General features: G+C 44.8%; 1 protein-coding gene across 1 annotated transcript in view; it reads left to right on the top strand.

Annotated features, from left to right (window-relative positions):
* The window catches only part of flt1 (fms related receptor tyrosine kinase 1), an 85,816-nt gene that overhangs the window by 11,003 nt on the left and 50,104 nt on the right, over positions 1-24,709 (top strand). The window contains exons 5-10 of the mRNA XM_079489290.1: positions 6,539-6,704; positions 7,454-7,590; positions 8,525-8,699; positions 9,317-9,434; positions 13,163-13,332; positions 13,775-13,922. Of these exons, the coding sequence (XP_079345416.1) occupies positions 6,539-6,704; positions 7,454-7,590; positions 8,525-8,699; positions 9,317-9,434; positions 13,163-13,332; positions 13,775-13,922 (914 nt within the window). The remainder of the gene's footprint in view (positions 1-6,538; positions 6,705-7,453; positions 7,591-8,524; positions 8,700-9,316; positions 9,435-13,162; positions 13,333-13,774; positions 13,923-24,709) is intronic.

Raw genomic sequence — 24,709 nt, 5'->3', positions numbered from 1 at the left:
CTCCGCAATCCGTTCGGCCACCGTTTGCCCTCTGCCACAGCACATAAAAACATCATCAAGTAGTTTGGCTGATGTGCTGGTCACGATGAAGTATTAAAGCTCTGTTCTACTTGGTTGAATGGCCGATTTCTGGTTGAAAGTTAATTGTTTTTTTGCAGAGCCGTTACATACACCGACAGTATGGTGCCTGGATTTCTGCCTGAGGAAGAGTTAAAGGACCACTTCACCACTTTTCAACTTCTCTTCCTATAATTGGTCCTCACTAATGTTCATGATAAAACACCACCATTTTTTCCTACTCAGTCTGTGTCTCATAGGAAGGCTGTGGGCAGTTCAGAAACCCGTCCACCAGTGACATCATCATTAGGCAGATTTCTTTTTAAACACGATTTGTTTTAAAATATTTTTTTTTATTATTATCGTGAGACCGATGGCTTCCATTATCGCATTGCAACTTTTCAGGAAAAGAAAGCCTGCAGTTTCTATTAGCATGGATTCCCCATTGATGATGTCACTGGTGGACGGGTTTCTGAACTGCCCACAGCCCTCCTATGAGACATAGACTGAGTAGAAAAGAATTGTGGTATTTTATCATGAACATTAGTGAGGACCAATTATAGGAAGAGGAGTTGAAAAGTGGTGAAGTGGTCCTTTAACAATTGCTTCACGTTGCACGGTGGTCTGACTCTGCATGTAGAGTCAGCATTGTTGTGTTTGAAAACGAAGCTTCCCAAATTGTTGCAAAGTTAATGATGCCTGACTGCCTTGAAATGATAAATTACCTGTTCTGGATGCTGGGGGCGTTGTTGGTGGAGTTATACTGTAACAATGAATGCCCGTGCCCTATTGTTTTGTGTGAATTGCTTCATCCAAACACAGTGAAGTTTTCCCCACAATGTTCTGACTGCGAGAAAAGCTTCACTGCAGCTTCATTGAAAATGTTGTGTGGCAAAGACTTCCGGTTTGACTTAGTTTGATCATTAAACATAATCAAACTGCTTCACAACGGTGACACCAATGCTGGTGTAAGAAAATGGCTTAGAAATCAATATTTGATATACTGTATAGGTCTCACAGGAAGGAAAAAGACAGACCTATAAGAACATGTAAGAACAAAACTGAGCCAACATCTCTCATCTCATAAGCTCTTCATCATAGGATGTAACATCAATCTGACCCCAAAGCAGTGACCTGGACACGGAAACACGCACGCACGCACGCACGCACGCACGCACGCACACACACGCACGCACACACACGCACACACACGCACACACAAAGAGTACTCCTATTTACAAACAATGTTTATGTCCTACTCCCATATCCTCAAAATCCTGGAGCCACAAAGGTAATTATTCTAAAAATACTCGTCTTCTTCCTTCAACTCCCATCCACCTCCACTGCATGGGCCTGTTTCGGAACCAGGAATCCACTCACAAACTCTGGAGTGTTTTTTTCCTGGAAGGATCTTGCACTCTGCATGGATCTCTAATCTGACCCTTCTCACTAGAGACAATACCCAGGAGAGGCCCTCCTCGCTTGCGTAGGATGCGAAAGTGACCGGGATGTCCAAGAGATCCGGGGGTGGGGGGGGATGGCGGTGGTGGGGGTGTTGTGACCTGGGGATGGGGGAGGTAGTTTGTCCAGTCAAAGTGTCCGTATCCTGTAGTAACAGGATGCGAGGAGATGGACTGGAGTCACGTTTCTTACATCCTGACTCCTTGCCACCTCCTTTAGCTCCTCATATTTCTCCACTCACCTCCAGTCATGAGTTCCCAGGTCGGAAAGAGAGCGGGCACCGATGGAGACGCTCAGTGAGATGGGTAGAGAGAGAGGTGGCCATGAGAGGCCACTCTGCTGGGGGTGGAGTGGGGCAGAACGCTCAGTGAGATGGGTAAAGAGAGAGGTGGCCATGAGAGGCCACTCTGCTGGGGGTGGAGTGGGGCAGAACGCTCATTGAGATGGGTAGAGAGAGAGGTGGCCAGAGGCCACTCTGCTGGGGGTGGAGTGGGGCAGAACGCTCAGTGAGATGGGTAGAGAGAGAGGTGGCCATGAGAGGCCACTCTGCTGGGGGTGGAGTGGGGCAGGGGTAGGACGTGCCCACTGGAAGTTTCACCTTGCAAGCTTACTCTAGTCTAGCGGGAGCCATTTCACGTTGCCACTTGCTGCCCGTGGGTGCAGTTGTGTAGATCTTGGGGGGAAGGAACGTGAAGTTGTCTCCTTCTAATGAAGTATTAGATATAAACTACGATGTAATTTAAATCACCCTATGTATCCTGTTCAATGTTTTGATCCGTTTGCAAAATCTCTGTTGTGTTGAGTTGCTGTTGCGTGCAGCAACTCAGTGTGAGTGAGTCTGGGCTATAGTCACTGAACATCTTGCGACAGATATTGGGGAAAAATCACACCCGTGTGAAGTGAGGGGTATCATCGTACATCATCATGACGTAACATGTCTATTTGCTCAGACACATATGACGTACATTTTTGTGTAGGACAAAAATAGCCGATTTGCTCGTCCCTCATATGACGTAAATTCTCCATTCATTGTCAATGGGAATGTAATGTTTGTGTAAGATGACAATCTACACTAATAGCTGAATTTAGGAGGGCCCTCAAAAAAAGAGTGGAAAAAAAGGTTAAAGAAATGTAACAGTGGTCTTTACAACCTCACGTGAATTATCCATCGACTATGGCATCATTCACTTATCAACAGTGCTGTTAAGATACAGCGACTTTGGCTCAGGAGGTAGAGCAGGTCGTCCAATGATCCATGGGTCGGCCGTTCGAATCCCGGCTCCTCCTGTCTACATGTCGAAGTGTCCTTGGGCAAGACACTGAACCCCAAATTGCTCCCGATGTGCTGGTTGGTACCTTGCATGGCTTCTGCCGCAATCGGTGTATGAATGTGTGTGTGAATGGGTGAATGTAATGCACAATCTATGTAAAGCGCCTTGGATAAAGGCGCTATATAAATGCACCATTTACCATTTAAGATACAGTATAAACATGAGTGATGCTGAAATACTGAAAAGAAACATGCAGTACATGGAATATCTAAACTGCCAAATTAGACACATATTTTGTTCTTTACTTTATTTACCTGCAAAACCCTCTCTGTTATTTATGAGCAGCATAAGCATCATAATCATTCTCCAAATGAAATCTGAAATTATGAATGAAGTTTGTTTTAACTAATCAATTATTAACATTAAATATGACCGATAAATAGACGATAGACAATAAACTAAAATGGTCTAAATAGCGTTTAGTTAACCTACACAGCCATGTGTGTTCTGCAAGCCCCCTGTCATTGCATTTTTTGTAATTTGTGTGTGTGCGTGTGTGTGCGTGTGTGCGTGTGTGGCGTGTGGCGTGTGTGGTGTGTGTGCGTGCGTGCGTGCGTGCGTGCGTGTGTGCGCGTATGTGTGTGTCTATGTATTTGGGGGTCTACCTGTTCCCTCGAGAGTGGGTGGGAGTCTTCCACTGTAAACTCTAGTAAACATTTCCTCGACTCTGTGGACAAGAAAACAACAGGGTTACACAAGCATCCATGTTGAGAGAGTCCAGCAGAACCCTATCCCTTTCTAAGCACCTTGGTGAGAATGCCTCTGGTCACAGCCAGGGCATCTTATGTCACTGTCTGTCTCCTACAGTGGCTGGCTTTTTGTCACCTTGCTTTGTAAAGTGACCCCTGCTCTGCCAGCTTGTCCTTGGCTTTTTGAGTGGTGCAACCACTCCCTTACGGAGCTATGTGTGTGGCTGGCTGGGTGCCTGCCTGGGTGGCTGGGTATGAGCATGAAAATAGCATGGTTGTTTTTCACCACCTGTGTGAACACACACACACACACACGTACATATTAACTGTGTATATGATGATTTTGGGTGTGCCAGTACAGTACAGTACAGTGACAGTACAGTACAGTACAGTACAGTACAGTACAGTACAGTAGAGGGTACAGTAGAGGGACCCCCACACGATAACTCTGTCATTTCTCAACCGTTTCGGACGTGGGGTGGCTCGCCGGAATCGGCCCGCCCCCATGGGCGCGTTCCTGGGGGTCTGGATCTGGATGTTCCGGGGACCCCCCCGGGGACTCCCCGGAGACCCCCACATGGTAACTCTCTCATTTCTCTACCATTTCGGATGTGGGGCGGCTCGCCGGAACGGGCCGGCACCCTGGCTGCAGTGGTCTGGAACTTCCAGGGACCCCCCGGGGACCCCCACACGGAGTTGCACCACTCACTTCACACGGGTGGGATTTTTTCATCACAGATGCTTGGCTGCAGGGACGTGGGGGGATATTAATGTTTCCTAAGCTTTACTTTGGCCAGTGCGTTCATGTGTCATCGGGGAAAAAGCTCTTTAGCACACTAATGCCAGTGGCCTTGTGGCTATACGGAGCCACTTTCCACGTGACATCATCTGAAACGGTCTGTGGTTGGGGGGACTATATAAGATCTCTGATGATCCTATGTGAGCTTTGCCGACACAGCGTTCATCTTGGATGGAAGATCTCCAAGCAGTAATGCAGCCAAAGTCAAAGTCATACGATTTGTCACACACGTTACCGCAGTGAAATTTGTTCTCCGCATTTGACCCATCTCTTGGAGCGGTTGAGCCGCAGCCAAGGAGCGGTGAGCTGCAGCCCTGCCGTGCTCGGGAATCATTGATTAGTAGATTTGACCCCCAATCCAACCCTTTGATGCTGAGTGCCAAGCAGGGAGGCATTGGGTCCCATTTTTACAGTCTTTGGTATATGACCCGGCCGGGGATCGAACCCCGACCTCCCAGTTTCAGGGCGGACACTCTAACCACAAGGCCACTGTCTGTCTGCACCACTGAGAGCAACCAGTGAGGTTGCTCTCAGTGCATGGTGCCTCTTTAGAAGGCCTGCAGAACGTTGGGGCCCGGACCGAAATTCTTCAGTCATCTGACAAAGTAGAGGCGTTGTTGTGCCTTTTCCACCACCAGTTCAGTGTGTACCAGTGGCGTATCCAGGAATTACGTTTTGGGCAGGCAAGATGTGTGTTAATTGTCGTCTCCCCGCGCACAATCGTAGCACTAAAGGTTTTCAAAGAGATATACCTGCCAGACGAGTAGGATACAAAGGCTGAAAGGCCTGCATTTACATTCCAATGGGTGATCGAGGCTCTACCGCAACGGCCAATCAGCTGTCCACTAATAGTTCTCAGGTCTTGTTTTTGTCCTCTTTTTTCTCATTGTATGGATTTTGGCCAGGCCAGAAATGGATTTGGACAGGCGGACGCCTGCCCTCGCCTTATTGTAGATACGCCTCTGGTGTGCATGTCCCAGGTGAGTATGTCTCAGTGATGTCAGTGCACTCCCAAGAATTTGCACTCGCTGACCCTCTCGAGTCTCCAGTCTCCACTGCAGCGCCTTTTATGTGGATGGGGGGAGTGCTCCCTTGTCTTCCTGTAGTTCACAATCAGCTCTTTGGTCTTGTCGAGGTTGAGAGCCAGGTTGTTCTCCTACTGTAGCACCATTGTGTCAGGGTTCTCCACCTCTCATCTCGTAGGCCGTCTGTGATCAGACATATCGCTGTCTCGTGTCGTCCACGAACGTGACCACAAAGTTATTTGTTGGTATTGCCCATACGATGTTTCCCGATCATGGCCTTTATGTATTTCTTTCGTTTCACAACATTGTCGTTTGTGGTGGGTGGTTTTGTTTGACAGTGGATGAAATGAAATGAAATGAAATGAAATGAAATGAAATGAAATGAAATGAAATCTATATTTACCCAGGGTATCTGGGCTAAGCTCAAGAACTTGTTTCCAGCCAGGCCCTGCTCATAGAACACATTTCATCGTAGTGGTTGATGCCTTGTTCAAGGGCATTTCAGCGGTGGTAATTTTAACGTGTCGGACGGCTGGTTCGAACTGGGAACCTTCCGGTATCTAGACCGCGCCGCTATCCGTTCGGCCACCGCTGCCACAAATCTCTTAGTTGTTTTTAAATGAACTAATAGCAGCAAGGTTATTCTGTGTTCATAATGCTCTTTACAGTCGATTGTGGTTTTAGGACAATCTCGTTGTATTGAATGGTCACACATATTTGCCAGAGAATCACTGTTTACTTATTTATATATTCATACATATTCATACATTTTCCCTTAAAAACATTGCACTATCCACATGTTTCACACAGATTTAATTTCTTTGCTAAATAGTTACTGTATCGATTTTAAATAATTGAATTGCATTGTACCGTCCATGTATCATATCGTCAACTAACTATGTATGGTGATACGTATCGTATCACTGTTAAAATGTATGGTTACACCCTTAGTGAATGGTGGTTATGACTCTGTTGCTTCCCCACAGTACCCTGCCCACAAACTGATCCCAGACCAGCTTTTGACTGTTGCCTCTGTTGCTTCCCCACAGTACCCTACCCACAAACTGATCCCAGACCAGCTGTTGACTGTTGCCTCTGTTGCTTACCCACAGTACCCTGCCCACAAACTGATCCCAGACCAGCTGTTGACTGTTGCTCTCTGTTGCTTCCCCACAGTACCCTGCCCACAAACTGATCCCAGACCAGCGGAACATTATCTGGAAGAGCAAGCAGGGCTTCACCATCCGAAGTCCTACATACTTTTACATCGGCCTCTTCTTCTGCCTGACCACTGTTGATGATGTCATACACTCCTCCCACATCTACTTCATCCACAGACCAGGTCAGTCTGCATGACTGACTCGTAAAGATACACATTTTCCTTAAAGGAGAATTCCATGCTAGAAGGCTTTCTTACCTTTATTTGTAGTTGTTACGTCCCCACCAAAGAGGTCCAGGTGTTATTTTGTGCAAAAGTGCAAAGTGCATTTCCCCTACCATAAGCCCACAATGAATTGCATTGAATTGAATGGGGCTATGGGGTGTTGTGCTAATTCACTTATTTCCATCGCTCAAAAATTACAACAAATTGTATATATCCTCTCTTCATAATGTAAATAGTATCCCAAGCGGCACACTTTACTACTTATTTTGATGGAAATAAGCGAATTAGCACAAAAACCCAACCCCCATTGAGGGCTTATATTAGGGGAAATAGCCAATAATGCACTTTTGCACAAAATAACACCTGGACCTCTTTGGTGGGGACGTAACAACTACAAATAAAGGTAAGAAAGCCTTCTAGCATGGAATTCTCATTTAAGTTCATTCATTGACTGTATTTACTGTATATCTTACATACTTTTATAATTTATATTTTAAATGAATGAATGCTTATACTGCAATTTTCTTTGTAGTAACATGTATTATTTATACTCAACAATACAATTATGACATACATTAATAACATAATCATATATGGAGGTATTATTACATCTGAATTACGTCTGAATTATACATATTAATATTTATGTATTGATTTATATGTTTACATTTTTTTGTCTCACACCATGTCTGTCCCTCCTGTCCCAGTGAACAAAATCATGGATGTGTATCTGAACACCAGTGAGCCGGTGCAGGCGTTGAAGGGACAGAGACTGGCGCTGAACTGCACCGCTACGGGGGAGCTGAACACCAGAGTCAACATCAGCTGGGACTACCCTGGAATGGTCAGAGCCACACTCATATCGGTGTTGAGCTGTTGGGTCCACCAGTAAAGCACTGGTTGGTTTACATGGCTTAATAACCTTGGACAGTGCCGCTCATGTATTTGAAAATCAGTTTTGATTTGTTTTCTTCTGCCTGGTGTAGTGTTAGTCTTATTGGAGTTCTGCTTTTTGGCAGCCCGGCCCGCATGCGCAGCAAAACTATATAACCCCTCTATTTTGTGGGGTCAGCACTTCATGGCACGGGTCTTCTTGGATCCAACAGATATTATTACACATAATAATACGTTCCGGTAGACCAGTGAAGACCTCTAGAACAAAGCATAATTCATTGCCGATTATAAACTTTGATCATATAGTGGCATTGATGAAGGGTAGCAGGGCTGTAGCTGACGTTTTTGTTGCCCTAAGCACAACTATCTTCTGGTTGCCCCCCTCCCCCCTGGAGCGTGCTTCGCACACAGTTTTTTCCCTGACACCGACCCTTCTATAATGCAAGATTGCCAAGATTGCAAGATTGCCAATTGCCACATACTTAGAAACCACCACGATATTAAACCACAATATACGTGCAAGTTAAACTGTGATAATAACAAAATTCGGTCAGGAACACGTGAAAAAAATAAAAAGGGGGTTTGCTGCCTCGCTCATTGTGTTGCCCTTGACGACATGTTGGCCTACGCATTATGCGTATTGCGCGTACTCTTAGCGACGCAGGGCGTTACCATGTCTAATCACGGACGTAGAAATAAATCACGCCTCGCAGCCTACTGCCAAACATCTCCTACAATTATTATGTATATTTGCTCTAATATGGTTATTGACAGCTACACACAAATACATCATACCAAGACATTTGTGGAAATGCCTTATGACATATTGTCTTCTGGTGTGAGACCTGATCCATCTATCTGTCTCCGTCTCTTTCCACCCTCAGGAAAATGGCACCGGCTCATTTAGCAAGCGGATCCTTGACCTTCGAACCCACATGCTCTTCTACAGTATCCTCACCCTCCCCAAGCTACAGCGTTCTAACAGAGGCCGCTACACCTGTCGAGTCAGCAGTGGCGAGAAGATCCGGCGAGATAGCAGTGTCGACGTTGTGGTCTATGGTGAGCATTCCTACTTGGTGACACATTAACACCATTAAATGCACTCAAGTCTTCCAAATACATAATTAATCACACCGCGTACCGTGCATAGGCTGAGGATGGTCATTACAGCTGTGGTACATTCAACCCACTGTCTGTAAGTAGCCTTGCCGAGCCATGAGGCCCACAGGGCAGGAGCCTATCTCCTGTTTCTGTAGCGTGAGGCAGCTTGATGTACAAGTACACCCCCTGGACATGACACTAGTATGTCGCAGGGACTTTCCCCCCAATCCAACCCTTGATGCTGAGTGTCAAGCAGGGAGGCACTGGGTCCCATTGTTACAGTCTTTGGTGTGACCCGGCCGGGGATCGAACCCCGACCTCCCAGTTTCAGGGCGGACACTCTAACCACAAGGCCACTGAGCTGGTATAACTGCTGCACCTGTACATACAGTATCACATTCTCATACGACCTTGAGGAATCGTGTTGCAGTTCCCATTTCACTAATATAAGCAAAATGTGTGTGTGTGTGTGTGTGTGTGTGTGTGTGTGTGTGTGTGTGTGTGTGTGTGTGTGTGTGTGTGTGTGTGTGTGTGTGTGTGTGCGTGTGCGCGCATCTGTATGCCCTCCCTTCTAGATCGACCATTTATTCGACTAAAGGCCAGAAATGGGTCTTTATTGGAGGTACATGCAGGACAGAAGTCTTACCGTCTCGCTCCCAAACTCAGAGCCTTTCCTGCTCCAGAAGTAATCTGGTAAGAGCTCCTGTCATCCAATGATATTTAAATTTAACAATGTTGTGATCTAGCTCAGGGGTTCTCAATGTTTTTGGCTGGGGACCCCCGGAAATGCTTTGGCCATATCTCACAACCCCCGCCACGTCACGCCCCCCTCCCCACCCCCCAATGCAAATTGACCGCTAAATAAATATGCAATAGTTTATTTTTCCATATAAGCTGATAATATCAACTAATTATAGTAATACATTATTACTAATAATACACATTTCATACATGTAGCACAGCAGGTTTTACAGTGGATTTAAGCTGTGAGTTATTTTTCTCACTAGGAATAATGCACTACTAGTCTATTCACATGGTGGCAATTTTGGACTTCGTCATCATCATAGAGCAGGGGTTCTCAACGTTCTTGGCCGGGGACCCCCGAAAATGCTTTGGCAACGTCTCGGGACCCCCGCCCCGCCCCGCCCCCTCCCGACCCCCAATATAAATTGACTGCTACAATAACCTTAATAGGCTAATAGAGACAATACACCATAAATAAATACTGAAACTAGATATAATCATTAGGGAAGGTGTATGCATGTACTATGTGTACTATATGTAAACTCTTAATTTCCATTTTCCAGCCATTCAGTTGCATAAAAAAATTATTTGGGGACCCCCCAAAATAATTTGGCGACCCCCCGAGGGGTCGCGACCCACGGGTTGAGAACCCCTGTCATAGAGCATGATGTAAGACTAAAATGGCCGTTGTGTGTATTATGGTTAGTTGTATGATGTACTGTACTATCAATGCGCAAGTTTCGTAAAATACACTCTTTCTTGAGAGCGATGAAGTGCTCGCTGGTGTGTTGCTATTGGAACATTCCTCTGGTATCAATCAGTGTTCACACTTATCACCAAAAGCTGCTTTGTCCCAACCGTCTGAACTAAGCCCCCAGAACCACGGAGGATTATTGAAGCCACCGAAGCCTGGTGGCCAAATCTGGTGTTGCAAGACTTCTTTCTGCATTTTGGACGCTACTGCGCATGCATCCATCGTCTGAAACGATAGTGCGCCTGCTCTATTGGCTCCAACCTAGCCCCCAGAACAGCTGGCCAACGTTGAAGCTGCCAATACCCTCCTGGCCAAAGCTGGAACTGCAGGACGTTTCCGGGACGTTCATGGAAGTTGACGTAAAGTGCTGTCAACCCTGACCTCAAAGTTGAGACCGCTCTCAACTTCCGCTCGAGCCAACCATAGAGTTTTAATGGTACTTCCGGCCGTCTTCCGGGTGCTTCAAACGCCACTGAGCAACTTCCATTGAAATTAATAGTTGGGGGGGGGGGGGGGGGGGGCTGTCGCTCCTGGTGCGCTCTCTAGTTTATGTATAATTCTACGGCTCCGACGTTGGAGCTAATCCAGAAAGAGCAGTGTACTTCCGGGTGCTTCAGGCAAAGAGCAGTGTACTTCCGGGTGCTTCAGGCGGTTGTGAGCAACTTTCATTGAAATGAATGGGGGATGGGGACGTCCATTCTGTAGATATAATGGCAACTCTATGTGGTCTAACCAAGGGAGAAGGAAGTCATTGGACGTCCATTCTCTAGATATAATAAACTCTATGTGGTCTAACCAAGGGAGAAGGAAGTCATTGGACGTCCATTCTCTAGATATAATTGCAACTCTATATGGTCTAACCAAGGGAGAAGGAAGTCATTGGACGTCCATTCTCTAGATATAATAAACTCTATATGGTCTAACCAAGGGAGAAGGACGTCATTGGACGTCCATTCTCTAGATATAATTGCAACTCTATATGGTCTAACCAAGGGAGAAGGACGTCATTGGACGTCCATTCTCTAGATATAATTGCAACTCTATATGGTCTAACCAAGGGAGAAGGAAGTCATTGGACGTCCATTCTCTAGATATAATAAACTCTATATGGTCTAACCAAGGGAGAAGGAAGTCATTGGACGTCCATTCTCTAGATATAATAAACTCTATATGGTCTAACCAAGGGAGAAGGAAGTCATTGGACGTCCATTCTCTAGATATAATAAACTCTATATGGTCTAACCAAGGGAGAAGGAAGTCATTGGACGTCCATTCTCTAGATATAATAAACTCTATATGGTCTAACCAAGGGAGAAGGAAGTCATTGGACGTCCATTCTCTAGATATAATAAACTCTATATGGTCTAACCAAGGGAGAAGGAAGTCATTGGACGTCCATTCTCTAGATATAATAAACTCTATATGGTCTAACCAAGGGAGAAGGAAGTCATTGGACGTCCATTCTCTAGATATAATAAACTCTATATGGTCTAACCAAGGGAGAAGGAAGTCATTGGACGTCCATTCTCTAGATATAATAAACTCTATATGGTCTAACCAAGGGAGAAGGAAGTCATTGGACGTCCATTCTCTAGATATAATGGCAACTCTATGTGGTCTAACCAAGGGAGAAGGAAGTCATTGGACGTCCATTCTCTAGATATAATAAACTCTATGTGGTCTAACCAAGGGAGAAGGAAGTCATTGGACGTCCATTCTCTAGATATAATAAACTCTATATGGTCTAACCAAGGGAGAAGGAAGTCATTGGACGTCCATTCTCTAGATATAATAAACTCTATATGGTCTAACCAAGGGAGAAGGAAGTCATTGGACGTCCATTCTCTAGATATAATAAACTCTATATGGTCTAACCAAGGGAGAAGGAAGTCATTGGACGTCCATTCTCTAGATATAATGGCAACTCTATGTGGTCTAACCAAGGGAGAAGGAAGTTGTGCAGACAGTCTTCAACACACACCTGCATGACAAAAAGGTTAATGATGATGTTTATTCATGGAATGAATTGAATTTATTTTGCCATTCTGGACGGGAACCCCTTTTGGGTTTTTTACTAAGCATTATGTTATACTTTAGCTATTGAAAAATAGCAGATCTACAAGCTCATAGCGCGCCACCGAGTGGCGCGCTATGAGCTTGTAGGTCTGCTATTTTTGAAAAATCGTAAAAATGCGGCATATAGAATATATATTCTTTCAGAGCGAACGTATTTTTTTTATTTTGACGTCAGGCCTTAATGGGTTAAGCTGAAATGTACATTCATACAATAACTGATATGAGAGAACTCTATGATGTATAAAAACCAGAGCACAGCACAGTATACTACAGTACTACAGTATATCGGCATCGACATCTCATACATGATGCGCAGCCTGTGTAGCTAGTTCAGGGAGACAACTGGAGAGCGTGCCTACCTGATCAGGTGACGACTAGTCACAGCACTCTTTACCTGATCAGAGAGGCTATTTGATCTGCCTACCTGCTCATTTCCATGGCTTCTCTCCTGCTGTGCGGACGCTGCTGCCTCCCTGCCTCGCTTGCTGCTAACCTGCTGCTCATGAAGTTTTGCAAATCCAACCGCCTGACCAGCATCCATGCACCTATAGGCTCTGTTTCTAGATCCCCCTGCATGGGGGTCTGAATTCATTACCTGTAATTCTATTTGGCTTATAACTTAACTAAAATGTTATTGTTACAGGGAATGAATAGGGACAGGGGCCCTGACGCCAATCTATGCTTCATATATATATGCTCAATTACGCTAAATTAATTCTAAGAGTTCATCCATCCATCCATCTTCAACCGCTTATCCGTAGTCGGGTCGCGGGGGCAACAGCTCGTCTGACTGAAATGGGCTCATGGCCGTGCTGAAAGCCTGTCTGTGTGTGTTTTCTCCTGCCAGGCTGAAGGACGGCACGGTGGCAGCAGAGCAGTGTTCCCGGTACCGCGTGGAGGGACACTCCCTGGTCATCCGGGACGTGGCTGAGGAGGACGCGGGGAAGTACACTGTCCTGGTCCGAATCCAAAAGCACCAGCTCTACCACAATCTCACACTTACACTTGTGGTCGACGGTAAGAATATGGGATTTTTTTTCTTTTGTGGAATTTGTCACTGCTTGTTTAACTTTAAACGTTATACAGTAATGGAATTCAAAAACTGAATCAAATCTCTGTGACCAGTGCGCTGGTGGAGTATATGCATATGTATGTATACATATACAATGACTTAAACTTTCAACCTAGCATTCATATTTTTTTTGGGCATGCAATGTTAGGAATAATGTTCAAAGATGGTCCTTTTTTCAAAAACAAAAACAACAAGATCTACATTATGAGCATTACATTTTGAACTTGTACTTGTAGATCAGCTATTTTAGCTATTAATTGTGTGTGTGTGTGTGTGTGTGTGTGTGTGTGTGTGTGTGTGTGTGTGTGTGTGTGTGTGTGTGTGTGTGTGTGTGTGTGTGTGTGTGTGTGTGTGTGTGTGTGTGTGCGTGCACATGTTGCCTTACAGTTAGTCCACAAATAGGGGAGAAGGCGGTGTCGGTACAGGACCCAGGTACTGTACCGAGGGGGAGCAGGCACGCGCTACACTGCACATCTGGCGGAGTGCCCCATCCGAAGATCGAGTGGCGCTGGCATCCCTGTCCATCCAAAGGCCTGTACGTAGCACTAACATTTAGGCTCCTGGAAACATTCAGTAGATCTTCTGTGGTCTGGGGGTGTGGTCTGGGGGTTTCTGAATAATTACTAGCCTCAAAAAGTGGTCCAAAGGCAAAACTGATTTGCCCGTGGACGGTGATGTCATCAGAATCAAGATCTGGATCTACAGTATGCATTTAATAAAATGCATTTCAAACAAGAAAAGTATTATTAACACATTGATTGCCAGGTATCTTGCAATAAATGCACCACGTCTATTCTGTACGTATGTCTGTAATCCACGTAACTCGAGAACCGTTCGCAGACTTCACCGACTTAAATGTTACACACAAGTCCCCACCATAGAGTATATAAAAGGATAGAGACTGAACTGGCGCAAAGCTCCGCCCCCTCCGCTATTCATGTCAGTGGAAGTTGCTCAGTGGCGTTTTGAAGCACCCGGAAGGACCGTCTCAAAGCGTCTACTTCCGCATTGGACCACCAAATTTTGGTGGTCCAATGCGGAAGTGCAACCGAGCGCTCAATGTTAAAGCCCAGCTGCACGGGGTTTCCCGGTCATGAATCCACGGTCCGCCTGTAGTCCCTCCTCTTACCACTAGGGCCCAGTTCTTCAACGTTGGATAGCCTCACTGGCCCCTTGGTCCCCACACCTGTAGAATTACCAGCCTCTGCCTCAGCCAATTGATTGCCATGGCACTTCTTATGGGCATAACAGGGATACAGGCAGACAGACCGATACAGACAGAGATCTCCATGTATGGCCACAAAAGGGACACAGATGGTTAAAACGGGTGCTATGACAACTGACATAACGGGTATTTTATATAAGGGTGGGGTATGCATTCCCCCAACTTGCATCGTTTCCAAGTACGGGCACAGGTCTAGTATAATTAATGTGTTAATACTTCCCAGACCACATCAAATCTACTGAATGTTCAAAGTTCAGGTTTTTTTGGGGTGCAGAAAACCTAAAAAAGAAAGAAGAAAAGAATATGTCGCCAGACCTTTAGGTCAAACAACACAACAGGGTCATATAAATGCTGGGTTTCAGCATACAGGCTGATATGCACCACAAAACAATGATGTATTCTCTTATTTGCGTGTGTGTGTGTGTGTGTGTGTGTGTGTGTGTGTGTGTGTGTGTGTGTGTGTGTGTGTGTGTGTGTGTGTGTGTGTGTGTGCGTGTGCGTGTGTGTGCTCGCGTGCACACTGGAATGGAGACATGTTTTGTCTATTTCAGCGTGTGTCCAGACAGGGTTTCCTCTGTAACCAGAACAGATGCCTTTGGAGGCCTTTCATGTGTGAATGTGTAAATGGGTCTATGTGTGCATTTCATCATGTTTGTGTCCATGCAGATGCTTTTATGTGACTCTTTCCCCATATGTTTGTTCCCTCACTCTCCATGTGGCATTTCCTATATGTTTGTCAATTGTGTGTGTGTGTCCGTGTGTCCGTGTGTGTGTGTGTGTGTGTGTGTGTGTGTGTGTGTGTGTGTGTGTGTGTGTGTGTGTGTGTGTGTGTGTGTGTGTGTGTGTGTGTGTGTGTGTGTGTGTGTGCGTGCGTGCGTGCGCGTGCGTGCGTGTGCATCCACTGACATCTCAGACTTGAAAGGGCAAAGAAAAAAACACACTTCAATCGATGCCAGTTCCGTGTTCTCAAGTCACCATTTGTTAGTTTCCAAATCAAACGCTATGATTTAATGACCTTCCTGTGGAAGACGCAGGGTGAGAGGCCTGTTTATTATTGTGATTGCTGCACGACATCCTGTGATGCTGTTTTCATATATCTGACACACGCAACTATATATAAATCTCTCATGAGAAATTGGCCCAGCCCCACTGATGCTCCCCGGCATGGTCATTTAGCCACACACACACACACACACACACACACACACACACACACACGCACGCTTGCATGCATGCACGCACGCACACATCAAGCGTTTTGGAACAAACTCGGATTGAGTGGTTCCGGGAGGTCAGACACCTATTGTGTTAGTTATGACAGAGAGTCAGAGAGGTTAAGTATTACCTGAGAGCATCACACGAGCCGCCCATGTTCTGTTCCCCTCCCGAGACACGCGCGGTGACATCATCACTGTACTTGACCCTTAAAACCCAGAGCTCTGCACATGGCGCCCCACCTAGGAGTCCTAGACACATCCAAAATGGTGACCCCTGTGTATTAAGAGCCTGACCCATTTCCAGATTTTCTTTGTCTGATGCCGATCCCGGTTTTGGAGAGTCCTAGACCACTGATTAGTGATTACCAATGTGTTGAGTGGTATTTTGTAGAAAAAAGAAAAAAAAGAAGGGTGCAGCATCTTGGAAACATTCGATTTTATTAAAGTTTAGTTTATATTTGAAAACATTTCACTTATGAGAACATAATTAATAATTATAAATAATAATACATAGTTTTAAGTATATATTCTAGCCTATATGAAAATAATATTTAACCTCAATTATACAATGAACAAGCAATCAGGTACTGTAAATATAGAATACATACTGACACGTGATATGAACTGAACTTTATTTTTATTTAACCACTTAAAGGGGCATTCCACTCATTTTCAACATTTTACTATGTCATTAATATACCTTAAAGTCCCCCCATTCTGTGTTTCCTAGAACTGTAATTATGAAAAAAATCATTAACATGGTGAAACACATCTTGATGACATCATCAATATGCGTTTCACCATGTTAATGATTTTTTTCAGACCTCTAGTTCGAGGAAACACAGAATGGGGGGACTTTTTTATTATTTCCACACAACAGCTCTAAGGTATATTAATGACATAGTAAAATGTTGAAAATGGGTGGTTTTCCCCTTTAACCACTTCAGCCCTATTGAAACATTTTCAAATATGAAAGGGCTGTGAGCTCTTTTTGGAAAACGTATGGAAACATTTGCCTACCGCCATAATGACATTAACCTGACTCCGCCAGATGGGGCAGCAGAGAGTACACTGGGTTCCCGCCTCTAGCTGCCGCTGATTGGCCAGGCCGTTTTGTGGCCGGAGCATCAAGTCTGCCTGAGAGTTCCCAGATGGGAGCAGGAGGGGGGAACCCAGTGTACTCTCTGCTGCCCCATCTGGCGGAGTCAGGTTATAATGACATGCCCAAAACAGGAATGTCGAAAGTGGTTAAAAACCGTAATACATCTGCTGCATAATTGCAGATACAGATGTTGTCAAAAAGGTCAAATAATGGCCAAGGTATCAGCCAAACCAATACTGTATATCGGTCCGGCTCTATTGTGTATCCACAAACACAGTCTTCACAATCTACATGTACATCTTGTCTCTACAAGGTAATGAAGTTAACCCATTTTGGGCGGGAAGCCCTTTTGGTGTTAGCATTATGTTATGCTTTAGCTATTGAAAAATTGATTTTTGAAAAATTGAAGAACCACTGACATAGAAACATAGCTTTTTCAGAAAACTGTCAGGATGTAGAAGACATTTTTAGAATCTGATCTCAGGTCAAAATGGGTTAATACATCCCTGTGAGCTTATAATAGTAATTGTTAAATTTGAATTTGCTGTGTTGAGACAGAAAGAAAATCCCATTGTTATAATTTGCCTCAATAAGACAAACTTTGTAGAAATGCTTGTGTTCATTTTTTCACCACGTCTTCACTGCCACACATACAGTTGAACTGTTATTCATTGTGTAATTAGGAAAGGCGAGCGGTGTAGTCGCCAGTTTATTTTGGCTGTGTTTCTGTCCCAAGGGACAGTACTGTATGTATGATTAAGATTATGATCAATAATGGTTAAGATTATGATCAATAATGGTTAATTAATGAAGCCCCTACAGATTACATTCAGCCTCTTTCATGGCAGGTCCTCTGTGGAAAGCTCTGTTCTGGTTCTTGTTCAATGATTGTATTAAATGTGGTCACATTAGACGTTGGTAACAGAGTGACTATAGCTGGATCCTCACCAGGCCCTTCATGTTCTTTGCAGCTCGGCTGCACCGCGAGCCTGACAGCATGCCGGAGGAGGCCCAGGAGCGGCGGGCCAGGCCGGGCCGAGCTGAGGGGGCCTAGGTGGTCCCAAGTCCTGGGTCCACCCCTGGGTCTGGCCCTGGGAACCGCAGCGCTCTTATCTGGCCCGGGCAGGAGGCGCACTGGGCTTCCTGTGCGAAAATCAGAGCGCTTTTCCTCTCGTTGTTTGGCTTCCTCCCCGACGCGAGACGCTTCCCAGCAGCGTGATTGTCCCTTCGTCTTCAAACGTGGCACAGTCCGCTTCCTCAAGAGCTTGATCTATTCTTGAGACCCCCTCAAACCCCACCCCCCCCCCCGCCCCTCACCAACCCCCACCCTGCCTCCACACACCGCTGCCCCCTGCGCATACCTTTTCAGCCCCGTCCCTCGCCAGCTCTGCCCTCCACCCACGCAAACCAAACCCGATCCACCTCCCCTCATCAGTAGACCCCCCCCCCCCCCAATGCATCTCCTACCACCACCCCTCCATCCAGCCAGCCAACCCCCTCCACAAAACCCATCACTGCTGTTTCCATGGAAGCCAGAACTCTCAGTGGCACCACTAAGCCCCATGTGACGACCCTGTGACCCCAAACTGGTGTTGGGCACCCATTGGGGTAGGAAATTGACTCGGACCACTGCTGAGCAGTGACGACCAGGAGCTGCATGGAAATATATAAGGAAACGAGGAACAGGAGTAAAAGCCACAGCACTGAGGATATAAAGGATGTCTGCTTTTTTGGTTTTATCGTTATTTATTTATTTTCCACTTTATCTAAACTTTGTTATAAGCTCCCCTGCAGTGCCCACACAGCCACCCTGTGCTTGTCTTTTATTTGTAAGCTCATCATACGCTAATGTTTCTCAGATGTTTTGAGCCAGAAATCATAAGTGCAATTCCATCCGTCACAACCAGCCACATTTCTGGAGCTGCTTTATTTGTGTCCTAGAGTGGTACTATAATGGGTGCATGAACCGTTCCTGTCCAAAAAAAAGAAAAAAAGCCCTGCCACCCTGACCTAATCACGACATCCACAGAAGCTGTGAGTTCCGTTCTCAATATTAGCCACAAGTTGTAGTTTTTGACATGCACACTTTGGGACAGGCAGACAGGAGAAAGGACAATTTGTGTTTTGTTCACTATGGGATACCTAGAGTTCTCTACATAAAAAAAAAAAAGACTTCGACGGTGGACAGACACCTACCATGTAGGGGTTGTCCCCTTGCCAGAGACTACTACTGACTACCCTTCATCATCGTATGTTCTTCAATGTCATTCAGTGTCACTTTGTCATATCTGTTCTGTGTGTAAAAATGGTCACCTTCATAATGAAAAGTTCCCTCAGATCAACTCTGTGCATAAGTGATACAGTAAGCCATCTTTAGTGCCATGTGTGTAATTTGTCAATTTGAGCATGTGTACAAGTGAGTATATTATGTGAGCATGTGAGTATGCGTGCATAAGAAGTAGTGTGTGTGTGTGTGTGTGTGTGTGTGTGTGTGTGTGTGTGTGTGTGTGTGCGCGTGTGTGCGCGTGTGTGCGTGCGCACATCTGCATGTGCACGCACGTGTGTGTGTGTGTGTGTGTGAGTGCGTACTCGTGCATTTGCGTGCATACGTGTCTATGAACTCCACACAAGTGCCCCATTCTACGGGTCTTTCCCAATGTGATTCAATCCTTGTATACAGATGATCTATGAGTAATATATGAATCTAATATTTAATAATTTTATACAACTAACTTACATAATTATGATAAATGACAATAATTGACAATTGTGTATGAAGATGTATTTTGTTATGTGTTATACCATTTGTGAGTGTTTGTACATTAAATTTGTCTTACGTTTGGCGTGCGTTGGCGTGTGCATCATGTTTATTTTGTGGTTTTGGGACGGGAACCGACAGGGACAGTTGCTTAGGTGTATTTTAGGCCGACGTACGGGGGCAGGACAGGAAGACTGAGCAGGAGATGATCCCCTGCACTGAAACACGAGTCAGGACAGTCACTCCATCCACATCACATTGAACAGGCAGCCAGCGCTCACCCGGTCACCACCCACACACACACACACACACTGTATGACTGAACGTATGAATGTGAGCCCAGTATGACTGTACATGTTCTGCTCTGCTTACTAACTGTGTTCATCTCCACATGCTATACTAACCATATGACTGTCCGCATGTCTGTCTCACTCTCTGACTAGTGTGTGTGTGTGTAGCCTGTTGTGCACCAGTATTGGTTGTGCAGCACAGCCACGCTTTGTAATGTTATACTTCGTTATACAAACTATAAAGAAGTATATATTAGGGCATTAAGCAACTAGTCGACTAGTTTACTAGTCGACTAGTAAATCCACTAGTCGACCTTGTTGGTACTAGTTGACTAGTTGATAAGAAAAGAAAAAAAAGCGTATTTTCTTTTCTTTTTTTCTGATTTTGTAGGCCACAAGATCAGGTAGATTATAATTATAGTCACCAATGTACACAGTTTTTAAATGTACAAATATTTATTTCAAAAATCTAGTCAACTAGTAAAAATGACTAGAAGTGAATGCCCTAGTGTATGTATATATATATATATATATATGTCCTTAATGTGAGTGTATTGTAATTGCGTGTAAGTGCGTGCATGTGTGAGAAAGCTTTTCCTGGGAAGCGTGGGACCTGTAACTGGTCAGGGTGTGCGTGTGTGTGCGTGCGTGCGTGCGTGCCAGTGTGTATGTGTGTGTGTGTGTGCCAGTGATGTGCACGAGAGCATGTTCTGCTGTATGTATGTATACAGGCATGGCTATAACTGTACGTGCCTGTCCGAGTGCCAGCAGGGCCCTCGGTGTCATGCACAGGGTGCGCCGGGCCGCTCCTACAGGACACAGTCAGGCACACGCTAATCTCTGCCAAGAGGAAGAGCAATCAGAGGGACAGGGCAGAGGAGGATGGGAGGAGGGGGAGGTGTCCACGTCAGGGAGGGGGGTAACAGTCTGAGAGGACAGACACAGACAGACCGGCATGGGAGTCTGACCGACAGGTAGAGAAATGCCTCCGGCCGGGGCAGGCAGAGAAGCAGCACACAGGGAGAGAAGAAATATTTCAAAAGGACAACGTAGAGAGATGAACTGATTGTAGGCCCTATACTGACGATTGTGATTTATAAAGGTGATGTTGGTCTTTGGTTAAACATTGGGTTGTTTATCTGCCTCATATTAGACTATATGCCTTTATCTGTTGCTCTATCCGTGCACACTGCACTGTGAGCGAGGAACCATATGAAGTGATTCCATTCACTGTGATGAGGAAAAAGCTCTCAAAATGCCATGTTTATGAATGATATTTGGGACTTAAAGGAGTAGTTCACTTTTCTTGTTTTTTTCCCCTCGCATTCCTACGCCAATAATTCGATAATCCGGTAGGAGACGCAGTTGAGTCTCGCACTGAGCACACATTATTGGCATAGGAATGTGACAAAAACAAACCAAAGAAATAGAATCTCTGTGAATTCAAGGCTTCATGGGGTTTGTAATTGATAGAAAATAAGTCATTTTTTGGGTGACCTTTAAACCATGCCCAGGTAAATTCAACCCAAGATTCCACCAAAGTTATGTTTGTTATGACCCGGCTCTTAGGCCATAACAAAAGGAGGAAGACACACGGCTGTTTAAAAGTGTACACAATATTATATTTATTTAAAACATGAATTAACTCAAATGTGCATCAAACAATAATAGTATGGGGTGTGATAATCAGTAAGATCAGTAGTATTAGTGTGTGTATGTGTGGTAAATGTAATGTGGGGTGTTGAATGGTGCAAACAAATGCTGCTGCTCTCATGGAAGGAGAGAAAGAGTGAGTGTGAGCAACACCCTGCCATTTATAGAGCACCCTGGGCCAGGTGCTCCCAATGCACTGATTGGCTCCCCAATTACCCAACCTGTAGGGCTTGTCAGAGTAATCTAGTAAGAGAGTGGTGACACGCTTTGATCTCGCCACAAAGCGGGTACCTATGGGCGATAGTTCCAAACATTGCTCCTATGGCTGGAACTATTCCATTGATAGAATGAGCACTTCCGCATTCCATTGTTACAATGAGAGTCAACGGGAGTGTCATTACTCTCTTTTATACTACTCTGGGGCTTGTGAAGGCAAAGCCAGTCGGCAGCGCAGACCCTGGTAGGCCAGGCTAGCCTACAGGGGCTGTGACAACAGACAGACAGACCCTGGTAGGCCAGGCTACAGCAGACCCTGGTAGGCCAGGCTACAGCAGGGGCTGTGACAAGTTCTACATGGCTTCCAGTCAGTGTTATTCCAGACGTGTGGGAGTTTCATTCCTCTACTGACGGGAGTTGCAGCGACATCTGGGTCTGCAAGTCATACTTTGGGCTGATTACTCCCATGCAGTTTTGTTGTACCTCAGATGCCTCAAAAATGTACATATCTAATTATAGTAAACTAATACTATTATACTAAAAAAAAGATAAAGAGCAAGGGAAAATAGACCTTTTTTACAGTACAATAATGTTTCAAGTTTACACTGTAGGCTACACATGTCAAATAAACGGCATAAACAATATATTAGTTTGCCTCTTCTACAAAACATAAAAGTTACTGCTGCGCGTGCCAAGCTGTCATTCTCTTGTATTATATCGTACTTGTATTATTTATTTAACCTCTTGGCAGACTATCCAGCATATAGCTATCCACCTCGGAGGAATGTCTGGTAAGGCCGGCAGTGTCGGTAGGCCAATCAGAGGCAGGCGGGGCGTTACCATGTCTATGCTCAGTGTCAGTAGGCCAATCAGAGGCAGGCGGGGCGTTACCATGTCTATGCTCAGTGTCAGTAGGCCAATCAGAGGCAGGCGGGGCGTTACCATGTCTATGCTCAGTGTCAGTAGGCCAATCAGAGGCAGGCGGGGCGTTACCATGTCTATGCTCGGACGTAGAAAAGATATACTCTTTGCCAACCAGATGGAGTGATAAATGAGGGCTAGTGGCCACTAAATATCACATTGATGGAAAGAAGAGACAGACATAACAATCTCATAGGAAGGATGCACAAAATGTGCAAAACCTCTTTCCATTTCCCAAGATGACTTTAAAAATGACATATATCCCTGCATGTGTCATCATTCCTCTTTTATATGGAAAGTACTCTCCTCCACATATAAGTTACCCTGACGAAGATTTTCATCTCATTTGCAAAGGAGCCCCATGGCTAAGGAGGCTGCGGCAGCAATACACTGCGTAATACTGTAATAAAATGGGTATAAACTAACTTAAAACAACAGACTTCCAAATGGTTATTAAAAAGAAATATTAAACACCATCCTAATGCGTAGACAAAATGCAACCTAAAAATAAGTGTATTCCAAGGTCAACAAACAATCAATCAATCAAGCAATCAATCAATCAATCAATCAATCAGAGTTTTAAAGTAATCAGTTGATAGCCAAGTGCGTTTGCAGATTATTCAAAAAATGATGGTGCAGCATGGAAGACACATTTCTTGTGTTTTGGAACATTATATATAATATACAATTGTTTTATGTTTGTGTATAATAAGGCTATCTTGGGTCAGCTACCGATCACCATGTCAATCACCAAATGCAGAACTGTGCTATCTTTAGACAGGTGACAGATACTATAGTCATAGTATATTATTCAATTATTATACCAGGCTTAAAGGGAGGGACAATAGTAGGAGAAACTAGAAAGAAAATGGCAAGTGTGGTTGTTGTGGTTAAGTAAGTAAGTAAGTAAGTATGATGATGATGTATTGACCCACATGACGTCACAGGGACCCTAAAAAGTTTATATGGATGAATGAATGAATGAATGAATGAATGAATGAATGAATGGGAAATTATTGGCAAAGTTAATTTAATGTTGTTTAACGTGTAATGCAATCAGATAGGACTGTTCTGTTTGGATGTATGGGCTGTCAAGGCCAGAAAGTAGTTTTTTGTCACTCAGTACAGTAGGAGTTCCCATGCTTAACTTCCGGGTATGATGATGATGTCACGGCGCATACCGGCCTCTCTTCACCATGACGTGATGTGTAGAATATCCCCCAGGCAGCGACCTCCCAGAGGACAAACACGCACCAGTTCCCAATGGGAACTGGAACGGGGCCTGCTATGGGAACTTCCCATAGCAGGCCCCGTCAAGTAGTAATCTATGGATTCTTAACCTGTGCGTCTATTGTGTTGAATGGGACACTTCGTGTCTCCGGTGGGACACCCCCGGTGGGATGATTTTGTTAACCCATTTAGGCCTGACGTTGGAATTTTAAAAATGTCTTCTAAATTCTGACAGTTTTCTGAAATACCTCATATTTCTATATCAGTGGTGCTCAATATTTCATGTCAAGGACCCCAAAAATGATATGTAATTTGCCGCCGACCCCCATCTGAAAACATGTTGTTCCAGGAACCCCTCAGAAGCAAATATTTGAGTTAAAAACGTTAAAAAATATATATACAGTATTCAAAGATTTGTGCCACATTTTCACAATTTTTCAAAAATAGCAGACCTACAAGCTCATAGCGCGCCACTCGGTGGCGCGCTATGAGCTTGTAGATCTGCTATTTTTCAATAGCTAAAGCATAACATAATGCTAACACCAAAAGGGGTTCCCGCCCAAAATGCGTTAAGAATGGAAGGAAGCTGATCTATACAGGATGACAATAACACCTCTGCATCCCTCATAACATTAGATGAACAATCATGAAATTACGTAACGCTCCAAAGATTCACTATATATTGTCAGGTGTCCAAACAACACACATAG

The sequence above is a fragment of the Electrona antarctica genome (assembly GCF_951216825.1).
Source record: "Electrona antarctica genome assembly, chromosome: 20".
Classification (NCBI taxonomy): domain Eukaryota; kingdom Metazoa; phylum Chordata; class Actinopteri; order Myctophiformes; family Myctophidae; genus Electrona; species Electrona antarctica.
This window is presented reverse-complemented; position numbering and strand designations above follow the sequence as displayed.